Source organism: Thermobia domestica, chromosome 15 (genome assembly GCF_964235325.1).
Source record: "Thermobia domestica chromosome 15, izTheDome1.hap1.1, whole genome shotgun sequence".
NCBI lineage: Eukaryota > Metazoa > Arthropoda > Insecta > Zygentoma > Lepismatidae > Thermobia > Thermobia domestica.
This window is the reverse complement of record NC_137468.1, coordinates 100,906,654-100,922,182: the sequence shown is the minus strand read 5'-3', so window position 1 is coordinate 100,922,182 and position 15,529 is coordinate 100,906,654. Positions and strand designations below refer to the sequence as shown.

Sequence of the window (15,529 nt, the reverse complement as noted above, 5' to 3'; positions counted from 1 at the left end):
CACATTAGTTCCTTCCAAGGAAATTACAGTAGGAAACGAACATTTTTTTAGCATTGAATACAGGAATAACATTGAAAACATAAAACCCGATAGAGAAAGCAATTCTGATGGAGATGTGAGAATCTGTTGAATGTACAAGGGTTAAGTGACAAAAACAGTGTACTATTAGATTTTGCAATTGAAAATTCAGCAAACATACTATGTATCAGTGAGCACTGGGCGACAGAAAACGAACTTGAATTTTATAAATTGGATGGGTACATTTTGGCTAATTATTATAGTAGGAAACAGCATAAAAGGGGAGGGGTAGCTATCTTTTTGCGGTCTGACATAGAATATAATAAACTAGATTTGGATTTTTTATGCGTAGAAATAGATTTTGAGGCAACTGCAATATGTTTAGAAGATCTGAGGATAATAATCGTATCACTGTATAGATCGCCTGATGGAAATCTTGACATATTTTTGGATAAATTGGAAGGTTTATTGACACATTTAAGTTATAAGAAAAGTACAAGGTAATAATAGGGGGTGATATGAATTCTCATTTTGATGTAAATACGAGCAAAAAAAGTGTAACGGAATTTTTAAATCTACTAAGACAATTTGACTATTGTATACAAAATTATAAACCAACAAGACTAAACGCATGTCTAGATAATATTTTTACTAATTTAAGTAGAAATAATGTGAGTAGCGAGGTAATACCTTTTCATTTTTCTGATCATTGTTTGGTTTGAATTGTATTGGGAAACTATATATATAAAAACTGTCTCAGGAAGGCTCCTGATATTGTAACGGTTAAATCTCGACCGATGACAATTGAAAAAATGAATAACTTCATTATGTCACTGTTACATGAAGATTGGGAGGGGCTAAATAGAGATATGAACATAAATGCGAATGATACATTTAACTATTTTTTCAAGACTTTCATAAGTAAATTTCAAATGTCATTTCCGGAAAGAAAAATGGTAATGAACAAAAACACCGGTAAATTAAGCAAAGGACATAAAGAAATTCCGTGGTACAGTACGCAATTAGCAGATATGAAGAAGAAAGTAATGACTTATTATAATTTATATAAAAATGAGAGGACAGAGCGTAATAAAAGAAATTATACTACTACATGTAAAAGATATAAAAAGGCTGTAATAGAAGAGAAAAAGAAATTTAACCAAATAAGCATCGACAACTCTCACAATAAATGTCAAATGGCTTGGAAATTAATAAATAAACTAGCAAAAGGTAATACGATAGATAAAATGAATATTGCACCTGATGAATTAAATAAATATTTTATAAACTCTATAGATATAGTGAAAAATAATATTAATAAAATAGGATCTGATAACCATGAAAATAAACTTAATAAATACTCGCACAGATTTGATTTTAAATTAGTAACACCGGAAGATATCATACGCATAGTTAATAGATTTAAGCCATCAAATAGCAATGAACATATCGAATAAGTTCATTAAAAATGTAATTAACTATATTGCTGAGCCGCTTACATTTTGTATTAATAAATGTTTAAGTAAAGGGATTTTCCCAGATGTTCTAAAAATAAGTAAGGTAATACCAATCTTTAAAAAGGGAGACAGATTATGTCCAGCCAACTATCGACCAATATCTTTAGTACCCATATTCTCTAAAATTATTGAAACGGTGGCGAAGGAACAGGCATATCATTATCTAAATGAACACACAATGCTTAATAATTCACAGTTTGGATTCAGAAGCGGTAGCTCAACGATAGATGCCATTGACAATCTAGTGAAATGTATTCATGAAGTATTTGAGAACAAGGGTTTTGCATTGGCTACCTTTTGTGATCTAAGTAAGGCTTTTGATTGTGTAGAACATTATGCATTGTTAAGAAAATTGAAATGCTATGGTTTTCAAGGTAAGAGTCTGAACTTTTTTAAAACATACCTAGAAGGTCGTACTCAGATTGTTAGTGTTAATGGAATGAAATCTGATAGTATTCAAATAAAACATGGGGTTCCCCAAGGTTCTGTCCTGGGGCCGCTATTGTTTATATTAATGATAAATTATCTACCCCTAAATATCTCAGCTAAATCCTTTCTCTATGCTGATGACACAACCTTTCTAAACACTAGTAATAACTCTATAGATCTAATGCAAATGAATGAGAAAACTTTTATAGAAACTAAGGAATGGTTCAAGGCAAACGGATTTCTTCTCAATGAAGATAAGATTACCCAGCAAGTATTTTCATTAAATGAATGTCCGGAAATGTCAAATAATGTGAAATTTCTTGGTATTATTCTCGACAGGCAGTTAACATGGAAGGCACATGTAGAATATGTATGTGTAAAACTTTCAAGAACAATAAGTTTAATACGAAATTTAAGAGATATTGTACCGAACAACTATATAAGATCAGCCTATTTTGCCTTTTTTCAAAGTACCTTAGAATATGGAATATTGGTTTGGGGGAGTAGTAACTACATAAATGAGGTTCTGTTACTACAAAAAAAGGTCATCAGAATAATCAGTGGGGCATCATACAAGGAACACTGTAAACCATTATTTTGTAAGTTGAAAGTTATGACTGTTGTAAATTTGTATATATATAAAGTTTTAGTTTATGTAAAAGAAAACATGTCAGATGTTAAACGTAGACAGGATATTCATTCATACAACACAAGATATGCTACACAAGTTGATGTATCATACAGCAGGCTAACAAAAATTAAAAATAGCTATGCAATACAGGGTACAAAATTTATGAATAGGGTACCAATAGACATCCAAAAGTTACCGCTCACTCATTTTAAAAGCAAACTGTATGATTGGTTAATTACTGTGCCATATTATAATATTAAGGAATTTGAAGAAGATAAGAGTATATTGAAATAGGGATTAAAAACATAGTTGTAAAACTGCATTTGACGTTGTCTATTGTCTGTATACAGACTTAACGACAATAAAAATATTCTATTCTATTGCTATAATTACCATTACTGTGGGGTCAAAATTGACGTGGATGATTTGTCGAGTATCTATAGTGTTTTTTTTTTTTTTTTTTTTTTTTTTATGTCTCAAAGTTTGTCGGTTTGAAGGGGTAACTAAATTGTCTATTCATAATCAAAATGTCCAATCTGAATGTTCTTGTTGAAATTTATTATTAATTATTGAAGTTATTAATAGAATCAATATTTTCGCGTAACACCACTGTTAGTATTAAAAAAGACGCAATGATGACAATCTTAGCTCATGCAATTCCACAAAAATCAAAAGAATCCTCACTCCTATTACATGGAAAAACCATTCCGAAAATTATTTTGCAAGCTACATCGAGAGATTACTTTTGAGAAAACAATTTTATTATAAATAATTTTCGGAAGAATCATAATATTCAATGTAGCGAAAGTGTTAAATGAAAAATAAGTCAAACTGGAACAAAGTAAATTATACATATTTTTTAACACTTTTTCACAAAAGTTATTCTCGCTGCCTTGACGATATGATGAACTGAAGAATGAAACCATCCAAAAGTTTCACCGATACTGAAACGGAAATAATTTTTGGTGTTCAGCAGGAACTTCCGCTTGGATTTGGCAGAAATTTTGAGATTTTGGAAAACTAACAGCACTGATATGATTATTCTTTTTATCTTTAACCCACTCATTCTTATTTCTCTCGGAAGAATTTTATTTAGAGCTTTGTGTAGAGTCCAACTAAAGTGAATCATTTTCAATTAGTATCGCTTGTTCTTAATACTGTGTATTTGTTAAAGAACACTTGTTTAAATAAATTTCAATGTTTACTTGCTTCAATGGTAGAGGTTGCCTTACCGTCTTCTATTGCCTGAAGATGCCGAACATTGCAAAATATTCCGGCTCAAATATATATATATGTATCGGGTGTTCTAAAAATGGCGCCTACAGACCACAGAGCATTATTCTACAGGCCAAAATAAACCAAAACTGTTATATGATGGTATGCCCTCCGGGGTCTCGTTCAGCCGCTATGGGGAATCAAAATTTCACAATGTGGCAACGTCGCAGATTAACTCGGAGCCACTAGTATTACTCTACGAATACAACAAGCAATTGAATTGATTGCTACACTAATAAGTGATGCTAGTGTCAATCAATATCGACTTTAGCTCCCATCTGGAAAGAATCTATATAATTATTTGACAAATTGATAGATCTAATCTATGGTTCTTTATTTGCGACGTTGTCACATAGTGCGATTTGTGTCTCCAGACGAGGACTCGAAAAGTATACAAATATATTTCTTGAAAACACGTAAAATTTAAAATTTCTTACCTTAATAAATAAATAAACGTTAATTCTTTCAAAGATTACAAAATGACTAAAAACAGGTGTCGTTTGGTATGTTGAAAAAGTCTGCAGATGATAGATGAAATATTAGTATATATTAATTCAATTCCTTAGAAGATATTAATCTAAGACAGTTTGCCTTTTATATATTCTCTGCATACAATTCAATTGTAATAAATATATATTTTGCTTACTTAATTTTCACAAACATTTATTTTACAGTGACTTACCAAATTCTGTATGGCACATTCAATACATTTAAACCAGTCTTCTGCAACTTGAGCATTGTCGTCTTGAAAAAGCACCTGAAGGCCAAGAACTGTGCTTATAACAAACACATTCTTCCGACTTGATAATTTCTCTCCTCTGTCTATGAGTGCACCATTCAAGTCTACGCACAGCTCAGGACGACTTCCCTGAGTTCCCGCTTGCTGAAAGACAGGTAAATATGGTAAGTAAAATGTGAAGTGATACAATATAATGCATTTTTTTTTCTAAAAGCAAAGTTATTTATTTATTGAATTTTCAATTTACCACTTTTCAATGACGTTGTCACTAATTCACATTTGGAAGGTGGCTCCAGGTTAAGTAGAAATATTCATTATTGCGCTTTTGTGTATATAATATGATATTTCAATTAAATAGTTTGATAAATGATAGAACTATTGTTTCATAATCCCTACAGCTACAGGAGCAGGAGGCAGGGTGGAGGGTCATAGTATAACAAGTTCCTAGCCAATTGATTTTTGCTTAAGGTTTGGGTTTTACTTTAATCAGACGCAAATTACTGTTTTGAAAGGAAGGATTTTGTAACATCTATTGAAAATTTTCAAAAATTCAAGATTGGAGATTCACAAAACTTTAAACAGCAGTCACTATTTAGTGGAGATTTAAATAGTAGTCACCTTTTAAATGAAACTGTTAAGAAAGAGGACTGTTAGATTACACTGTTCAACATAGATTTTCTAACAACGACATAATCAAAATTCTTGGATAATTTTAGGCTGCTGAATATGAAAATGGCAATAAAAAGGGATTTTTTTAATTTTATTTGAAGTAATGGAGGAAAAAGGAAATAACGATCATTTTTGCGACTTTCATGATGGAATTCCGAATACGTTCACAAATTCTATACAATTCACATTACCACATGTACTAGGATTTTCGTACTGTTGTTATACATAAAGTTTATGTCAATTTATTCGAAGGGAATGGGAAATAGTACGAAATTAGGAAGGAAAAAAAGGACTTCTTTCTAAACCTATGACGAAATGTGGCAATTTTCTTTAAATTTCCCCATATATGTTATACCTGGCTATGAAAATTGTAGAGTTTGTGAACACGCAAGAAGTTTCATCATTGAAATCACAAAAATTCATTGATTTTCCGTTACACTGTTCAACACAAGTTTTGTGACGGAGGCATAAGCAGCCATTCTTAGATAGTCCAGGATGCTGAAGATGTAAATAACAGTGCAAAAGCGAGACTGGTTCTTGGTTTGAAGTTACATTTGGGTTTTAAAAAAAAGTTCAAAATAATGGGAAATTTATGTACTTGTGCGATTTTCGTGACGGAACTCTCAATATGTTAAATTATATAAATTTTTTACGGTCAGTTATATTTTTTTGTTTTTCCTCCTGTTATTATACACAAAGTTTATGCCACTATATTCGAAAAGAAATAGGAAATTTTACGAAAATGGAGAGGAAAGGGAAGTTTCTTCTAAATCTATCACGAAGCTGAATAATTATCGTAGATTTTCCTTCGAATAAATTGGCATAAATTTTGTGTATAAAAACAGTACGAATGTCCTAATACACGTGGCTATGACAAATGTACAGAATTGTGAACATAGTGGGAGTTCCATCATTGAAATCACGCTGATAATGTAAATCTGATAGGGGATGATGGGAGAACAATAAAATAAATGAAGGTCTTATTAAATGCTTGCAAGGACATAGGTTTAGAAGTAAATGGAGAGAAAATTAGGATAATACATGGAAGTTCGCCGGGATCGTAATACTGCATATTATGGAGTACTATATCAAATATTATTAAATATGAAATAATACTTTCGATAAGTGGATACTTTCAAATATCTAGAATCAATATTTAAAAACCAAAACCATATCTACGAGGAAATTATATGTCGACTTAATATTCAGTTCAAAATCTGTCGTTGTAGCGAATTCTGCTGAGGAATTTAAAATATATAAAACGATAATCATGCCAGTTGTGCTGTATGGTTGCGAAACATGGTTACTTACTCTGAGGGAAGAATGTAGACTGAAAGTATTTAAGAACAAGATCCTTAGACGATTATTCGGACTCAAGAGGAACGCGAACGAGAAGTGGCGGAAACTTCATAACAAGGAACTGCATAATTTATACCAAACATTGTTTTAAGGTATGAAGTGAAGTTGTTTTAAGGCTCAGGTGGGCAGGTCATGTAGCAAGAACGCTTTTGAATGACCATTAGGAAGACATCAGCGCAGATGGGAGAACAATATTATGATGGATCTCGCAAAAATATGGATTCAAAGTACAAAATGGATACAGATGGCTAAGAACAGAAGTGAATGGAGAGCTTTTGTTAACGCGGCATTGAACCTCCAGGTTCCTAGACCATAAAGTTAGTCAATTAGTTATCATTGAAATCGCAAAATAGCATAAATTTCCCATTATTCCTTTTTCCATCTATAACTATAAAACCAGAACCAATCTCGCCTTTTCAGTGTCATTTTCGTGTTTAGCACTTTAAAATTATCCAGGAATGGGTGCTTGTCACAGATAGACAAAGCTGCCTAAAATTTTTAGAACAATGTTATTCCAAGACATTCTTAAAATTTTCAAGACACGTGGCGTAAAAAGTTAGTGTTTCACATCGAGTATGTTAAGCGTTTATCTGCTTCCGTTTAGTAAGGATTTTCCACTTATTACACATAAGGCTCTTTAAGTTTGGGCTACAAGAAAGAGAGAAGAAACGAGCAGAAGCATTATTTAGAAGTTTTGGCGAAATAACCTTTATGAAGTTCTTTTAATCTATATGTTGAAATGATTTGTTAGATCAAATAAAGGATATTAGAGAATATTTGCTTAAGAGGCAGTTCGAATTGTTTCTTTAAGAATTGTTTCCATTTGCCAACACATATCGAAGACTTCTGCATCAATTATAATTGTGTGAAGTCGCCATGTTGTATGTGCCTTAGGTTTGATATTCTAAATTCATAATATTACTGTATGTTCTACACTTTCAATTTTTAAGAGGATAATAAACAAACTTAGACAAAATCGATAATCAAAATATCTTTTATTTTAAAGATCAACTATAGTACTTAATGGTGCGAAATTCAAACACAGGACTGAATCTGTAAAGAGTTCTCTTGAAATAATTGAGCGCCGGCTTTCAACAAAGCCAAAAGTTTACGAATCAAGTGATGGTAAGAAATAATTCTTACGAATACTTAGATTATGGCTTTACATTTGAAATATGGTTGCATTAACATAGTGAATCTTTCACATGTTCTTACGGTGAACATACGTAATTGGTAATGGTAATTCTCAAATAATTCTTTTCCATTCTATCATCATTTTGTTGTTCCATTTTATCATCATTTTGTTGAAATACATCACTTAGGATGATTCACGCAAACGTAAATGCCACAAAAATATTTCTTTACAGTAGATTTGACAATAGTTGCAGAACGAGTTGCGGCAGAATTTACAGTAGTATTTATAAAGAGTTAATCTACTAAGTTTATATCGTCAGCCTGTGTGAAATATCCTACAAATAAGACGTCATAACCTTTATCTAATTCTATTCAAAAGCGCACAAATAATACACTGTAAGAACCCCAGAAAAGGCAAGAAAGGGAAACATAAAAAAAAAAAAGAAAATGTTTGAGCGTTGTGTTCATCGGAACTTTTATTCGGGACTTGGAAACTATAAATAATTTCAATTTAACGATTTTTTTTTACCTAAAGAGATTTTCTAAAAGAATTTGGGGATCGTTTTTCAACTGTCCCCATAGACAAAGACCTAATATTTACGCTCAAGAAATTTAAAATTAATTTCTTACGAAATTTTTAAAAATTAACTAAATATTTTTTTAAAAAAGTAATCTTAGGAAGAAGAGCAACATGAGAAACAAAATAATTTATTTAATTATTATTATTTTAAAAAATACGCGTCCGAAGATTTAAATGCATTTTACATATTTTATTACTTCTTATATTTAACAAATTGTATATTAACTTTTGTTCTTAACACTCTAGGTAAGAAAGGATACACAGAAAATGAACATTTTTTATATATGCTTAGATATAGGTACAATGAAGATTTTAGGTACTTGTCAGTCGCAACGAAAAGTGGTATCACCTACATAATTACAATTTCTCAAACTTGAGTAAGTAACAATTTCTCGAAGCAAATGAAGCAATTTGAACATAGTTTCCTCGAAAAGAGAAAATTACATCATTTCAGAATTCCAGAAATATGTATTGGAAGCGCTGTCTTTAGTTTAAAGTTTCTGAGATAAGAAATTACTGCATGCGAGTGGATACCCATTTTTGGTAGTAATTCTAGCTGTAAAATGAATCTTTGTTGTCTTAATTCTTACCATGGCCAAAAACGTTTTCACGTCTTTAAAGAAGAGTAAAAATAATTCAGTCAAAACAACGTGAGACGGTGACCAATTTTTCCTCAGTTTCTTCCCATTTTCTGTTATTTTCGTCCTGTTGAGCTGGCCTTCTTTTAATACACACTGCAAAAGAAACAAAGCATGTATTAGTAAGGAATAAAACGTTAAAATTCATTTCAGAAATTAAACAGTTAATTACATAAATGAAAATTTAACTGGTGAAAACCTGTGACTAAATTGAGAATTAAACTCGGGTATCCAGCTTACCGTGAAGTTGTCCTAACCTTATTCTCTGAGCAGTAACACATCATTCACTCCCATGTGTTCTGAACTGAGCACCTATTCCGGGAGTGAAGTATGTGTGCCTGGTCGGACAGCGAACTGAGTCGACAGCGATTATCGCAACGGCATGGTAATCCGAAGACTCGGGTTCGATTCAAATTATCACTCAATTCGCACGTATAGAGCAGCATTCCTCAAATTCTGGTCTACAAACCACAAGTGGTTCTCTTAGATTAAACATTAACCAAAAGACAGAAAAACAGAATTGATGTAAATTGTGTATTACACTTTATAATTAAGGATTTCAAATAGGAATAGATTATACAGATAATACATGACATAAATTAATGAAATAAATATTATACAAGTTCCCTTAGCTTATAAAGATATATTATTATGTATATTCTTAATAGCCTTCAATCATAAAAATAACTAATATGTATTTTATTGTATTAATATCATGCTAAAATTAAGGAAATTTTAGTTAAAACTGTTTTGAAAATATAAGAATACTGGTATTAAAATATCTTCGAAAGAATATAAACAAACAAACAAAATTCATTTCGAAGGGGATAAAAGTAACTTGATCTGTAGAACATGCTGACTAACAAAAATAGTTCCCACTAGAAAACAATATTGAGAAACACTGCGATAGAAAATATGGTACAAGAAAAGACCAGTTAATTCCTATAATTTCTTATAGTAAATTATCATGCTTAAAACGAAAATAACTTCTAACAAGAAAATGATGCTTTGAGCTTAAAATTTGCATTGACACTAAAAGCTGGTTATTTAAAAGGTTAATGCAAATAAATTAATGGAACATGTATTTGATTAAGTAAAATGTTTTTTCATCGAATGAAGTTATATTGCTTTACACACATTCACTGTTGATTTTAATCATGGTTATTGATTTTAATCATGGTTATTAATGGACAGATCATGCGATCAACACACATATTCTGTTTCTTTAGAGTTCATCGAGTTGAGAAAACCTTTTAGTACTCGAAATTAGAATTGATTGAGGGAAGTTTTGATGGAAAGTCAAAACTTGAAGTAGTCAATATTTCAGTAACAAGTATAAATGACTTTTCTTTTTCTCACTGAAGAGATGGTTTGGCTACATGTATTATAATTTTAGCTTTCATGTCTTTGAAGGCTCTTAAGGTAATCACAAAATTTAAAAGCAGCCTACAATATAAGAAGGAAAAGATGAAGAAATTAATATTTAATTGGGATGAACAAAAATAATTTGGAACAAAAAGCCATTGTCTATAATTACAGCACCGATAAAAAACGTTGCAAGATCATTGCGCAAAGTTGAAGAAAATATAAATTTATATCACACTTAACATAAGAACATAAGAAAACCAACTTATTTAGTCTAGAATTATTCAGTACTTTCTGAAATAGAAACTTCGCAAAATGAATAATTTCAGAAGTATTACAAGTTTTAATTTATTTTGCTTTAACTCATTATCTAATCATGTCCCCTTTTTTTGGAGACACTTATATGTTATTTTTATTTTCATGATCAATAACAATGGGTATATGTATTATTGTTCTGTTGGTAGTACTAGATGTTGATACACAGAGGAAAATAATTTATCATTGTTGCTTGTCATAGTTTGGTTTTAGAATTAATTTCTTACCACATGTTTTTTTCTACTTCTCGATATTATCATTTGAAACGAAGAATTTGAACTTGCAACTATGTTTTATTAATTTTAATTATTCTAAAGTAAATATTTATAGTTCAAAAGAAGAGTGAAATATAACATCTTCAGTTTTTTACTAGAATTATATCTTCGGTAAATATTAAATAGTTTTTTTTCTGAAACGTCCAATTTTTAGGACATTGGCATAATGTGATCGCAACTGGTATAATACACATAAAGTGTCATCACTAGTGCGATATGCCACAGTCCTAAAAATAGGACGGCTCTTTGTAAAGAAACTAAGCCTTGAAAAAATTTAAAATTCCTGTTTCAATGTAGTATCATCGTATTATTGTCAATAAGTTAATTAACCAAAAATCTATTGTGAATGATTTTGGCAGACAATAGGTTAAGGCCTCTCTATTTCAACATTTTTAATTTGCTATTATTATTTATTGATAATTATTTCTAAGACATTGATTCGAATTATTATTATTATTATTATTACTCATTTTTTAAATATTTTCAGTTTTGTACATCACATGACGGCATCTTTCAAAAACTGCTTTGACATGTTCGAGCAACAAAGCAAAGTGTGTAGGAAATCAGTGCAGAAGTTTATAAAAAAACTTATACTATTTCAGAATACACTCAACAGCGTCGTACCTATAAGCAAAATATATCGACCTCAAGAAAATAAGAGCGTAGAAGCAGAAAGATTACTTACCTTGTTTAAATAAAACTTACACATATCATTAACCTCTTTCTTTTTCTTCTAGAGAAGCAAGATTTAGCAAAAGAGAAAAAGAGAACAATTTATCGTAAACATTCCTTTTAGTACTCAAAATCAATTATTATTACTAAAAATAATTTCCCTTTTAATTATCAAGACAAATACATTTGTAAAGCTGCATATTTTATAATAATATCAGGGTCATCTGAATAAATTCCGGGTTTTATTTTAACATTGCACGACTAAATTCAAACTAATAACCTGCCAAGACACGTCTCAACTGAGAAGAAATTATGAATCAAGGTCCGAAACGGTTTCTTCTCTATAGCTTCATCTAGAAATCCCCCCCATTGAAGTAATTATTTTTCAGATATAAAACACATTTCAAAAGAGTTAAATTATTTTATATGTCGAAATTAATGTATGTCCAATAACCTCGTTTTTAAGATATCAATTTCAACGAAAAAAAGTACAATTAGAAAGCATGTAACTAGAGTATTTCATAACAATTATAAAATATTGAATTTAACAACTTTCGCAACAATTTATATTCAACTACATAATATGAACACAGAAAAAATATGGCTGCCTGAATATTATCGTAACGAGGAAAAAAAGTTTTCATTTATTTGTTTTTTAATTTTATCTTTCATTTTACTTTCGAACAAATTTAGCAACAATTACGTCAATATTCACAGGAAACCGTAATGAGGTTATGGTTACATAAATACTTTACGAAGAATTTATGCAACATTGTAAAGTTTCACAATGTAATTCTTTATATGAGGAAGATGTTCATATCGAGGTCAGAAATTTACTATTTTAATATTTGAGGTTGGATATACTAAATAGACAAGACTTTTAGATCAAAAATTGCAATTCATACCGCAAATTCTGTTATTAGAAAGTTATTACCACGTAACAACAATAGTAATAATTCGAATACTCTACTATTCATTATTATAAACTTTCAAACAACATCAAAACTGTTAACTATCATTGATCTGCCCTTTTAACAAATCAAGCTTAAATAAACAAAACCTTAAAAATCATCCAAGATATGTTGTTCAACTTGAAATGGTGTGATGCGATATAGTGAACGTTTTCGGCGAATTCTCTCAAAAGTTTGTTTTATTTCTCAGCCCAAGATGATCTTGTAATATCTGCTGCTGTAGTTCTGTATGGGTTGTAGCGTTTAGAACGGAATAATAAACATTTTCGAATTCTTCACTTTCAACACTTGAAGATTCATATATATACTTATGTTGTCTTGATAATTTAAAGGTGTAATATAATATTTGTATGCCGCTAATCGTTTTATATCATTTTCAGACATCAACCGAAATTACCAGCCTGAAATACCCTTGAGCATAGAACAGTAGTTAACGGTCCTTTGACAATGTGTCCCAGTCTTCACTGCTACCTTTCTCTATATCTGCCAAAAGGTCTGAATTCCCTCCAGTATTGAATAATAGTTAACAGTTCTTCGAGAACTCTATTTGTCCCAACTCCAACAGTCCCGTTTTTATTACTATCTTTCCTTATATTTGCTTTCTGAATGTATATATTCTTGTCCCTTGCTCCTCTGAAGGAGAATCTTCAAGAGATTCGAAACATATGTTTGTCTTTTGTTTTAATAATAGATTTCGAAGTAAATGTTCTGTTTTCTTTGATGATATTCCTCTCCTCCACACTATTATTATTATTATTATTATTATTATTATTATTATTATTATTATTATTAATAATAATAATAATAATAATAATAATAATAATAATAATAATAATAATAATAATAATAATAATAATAATAATAATAATAATAATAATAATAATAATGTTAGCTATAAATCGTAATCGCTGGTATACAAGGATGAGTTTCAGTACTAAGTAAAATATTCACAAAATTCCTTGGTTAAAGCAATATATGTTGTATTTGTTCCTAAAGAAAGGACAATCGTGTATGTACACTAATGTCCAAAATTATTGTCGCATGTCTATAAATATATTGTTGTAGGAACATAATTTGATAACAAATTTGCCCGGTATTTCTTATGATGTTGGTATGTGTATAACCGGCAAAGAAATGTATGTGGCAAATTTCATGTCAAAAGAGCAGTAAATAAGAACAATAAAACGAAAATAAAACTTTCTTGTCCACTTAGCAACATTTTGTTTCACTCACTCTAATTTTCGTATTTATAATTCCTTTCCTATGAAATTTATCACAAATATACATTTCCCGATTATACACACAGTATCAGTATTAAAGGTACCCTGCAAAATCATTATCAAATTATATTCTTACAAGAAGACAGTTATAGATATGCGACAATCATTTTGGACATGAGTGTACATGATAAAAAAATATATTCTACATTATTCCTATACGTAATGTTCCTCAATTTAAATGATGAAGAGTGTAATTTAAATTTAAACAATAATATTTTTTTAAACATATAAACTTACCATGTTGCCATCCCATAATAAATTGGGCCAGTTGGCTATATTACGAGGCATAGACGATGATTTCAATGAACTTTCCCTGTTGTCATGGCGTCTAGAAAGATACAAATGGTATTTTAATTATTGAAGTGTTTAATATTGATGCGCAATAATATTTCATTATTTCAAAAATGTCATTGTTGACAAAAAAAAAAAAAAAAGAAAGAAAAAAACAAATGTTAAAACTCAACAATTGTACAAAATTGTACTATGATTTATTTAGTGTTCGAAATACCAAAACTCTGCTTTCTTCTAATCCTTATTGTAAGTTCATCGTTCGGGATTTATCTTCGTGAGAATTTCGCAAAATACTGCACATAATTATTAATTTAATATCAGTTATGCAATTATTTCTTAATTTCGTATTGATAATTGCCAATTATATTTATATTCTACGTTTACCATTTCTTTATTGTAATCTAAACACGTCACACCTTTTATTCGATGCAATTTATTCCTACGTCATCTTATGTAATGTAATTCATATTATGTTATAATCTACTCAATTAATCTAAAAATTCATGTACCATTTTGTGTGATCCACTGGATGACAAATGAATGCTCCTTTTCGTAGACGTAAACTTGACCGATGTTAAAATATTGATATTTTTGCTGTTTGATTATTGTGAGGCAGTATAACATTTATAAATACGTATATGTTGATATGGACAACAGTCCGTAACGAATAATATCATTTTTCTTTATGGCCAGACCTGAACATTTAATTTGTTAAGTTTTGTGCCCAGACATGTATAAACATGTTTTTCTACGCATGTCAGATATAATACGTGAAGAATCCGTTAATAGTGGATGTATCTTCAATTATAAAGAAGTAATGTTGTAAAAGTAAAAAGGTAAAAGCAGAAAATCTTCGGAAAATACATCAGTTTAAATATATTTTTATCTTGAGTGTTATCATTGTACATTTAATGAGTAAACTAAGTTTTAATTTGTTCCAGAAATTCTGAAATAACGAACTTATGGCAAATAAAGATGTTATAGTAGACAATTTGAACATGAATAGGTATGCTGAATAAAATAGTTTTAAAATACATGCAATATTCTTCTTCCAATAATTTTAAGTTGATCTGATTATATTCTTCCTTTTGCAAAACTTTCCTGGACGTAAAAATATTTAACATTGTTAAATATGCTTATGTGCAACTCTACCAATTTGTTACTAATTTTTTTGTATGCATCTAATGAATAAGTTAAACTGAATCTAAATGTACCATTATACATTTTTGACGATCGAGTAATTGCTGTTCTCTGTATGCTTGGTAAACGAGCGTAAAAGATAATTAGCCTGACTGCTGTTGCAGGTTCGTCTACGTTTCTATAGCCAATTCATACGGAACAAAAAAAACACCCTAAATGGGAGTCACTATA

General features: G+C 30.1%; 1 protein-coding gene across 2 annotated transcripts in view; it reads right to left on the bottom strand.

Annotated features, from left to right (window-relative positions):
- LOC145671163 (WW domain-containing protein tag-325-like) overlaps positions 1-15,529 on the bottom strand; it is a 561,143-nt gene that overhangs the window by 23,688 nt on the left and 521,926 nt on the right. Inside the window, exons 7-10 of one of the 2 annotated variants that reach the window (XM_081739998.1) lie at positions 14,105-14,195; positions 11,630-11,677; positions 8,942-9,085; positions 4,553-4,753 (exon numbers count right to left, since the gene is read on the bottom strand). In XM_081739998.1, the coding sequence (XP_081596124.1) occupies positions 4,553-4,753; positions 8,942-9,085; positions 11,630-11,677; positions 14,105-14,195 (484 nt within the window). The remainder of the gene's footprint in view (positions 1-4,552; positions 4,754-8,941; positions 9,086-11,629; positions 11,678-14,104; positions 14,196-15,529) is intronic. The other variant, XM_081740000.1, reaches the window with a different exon arrangement.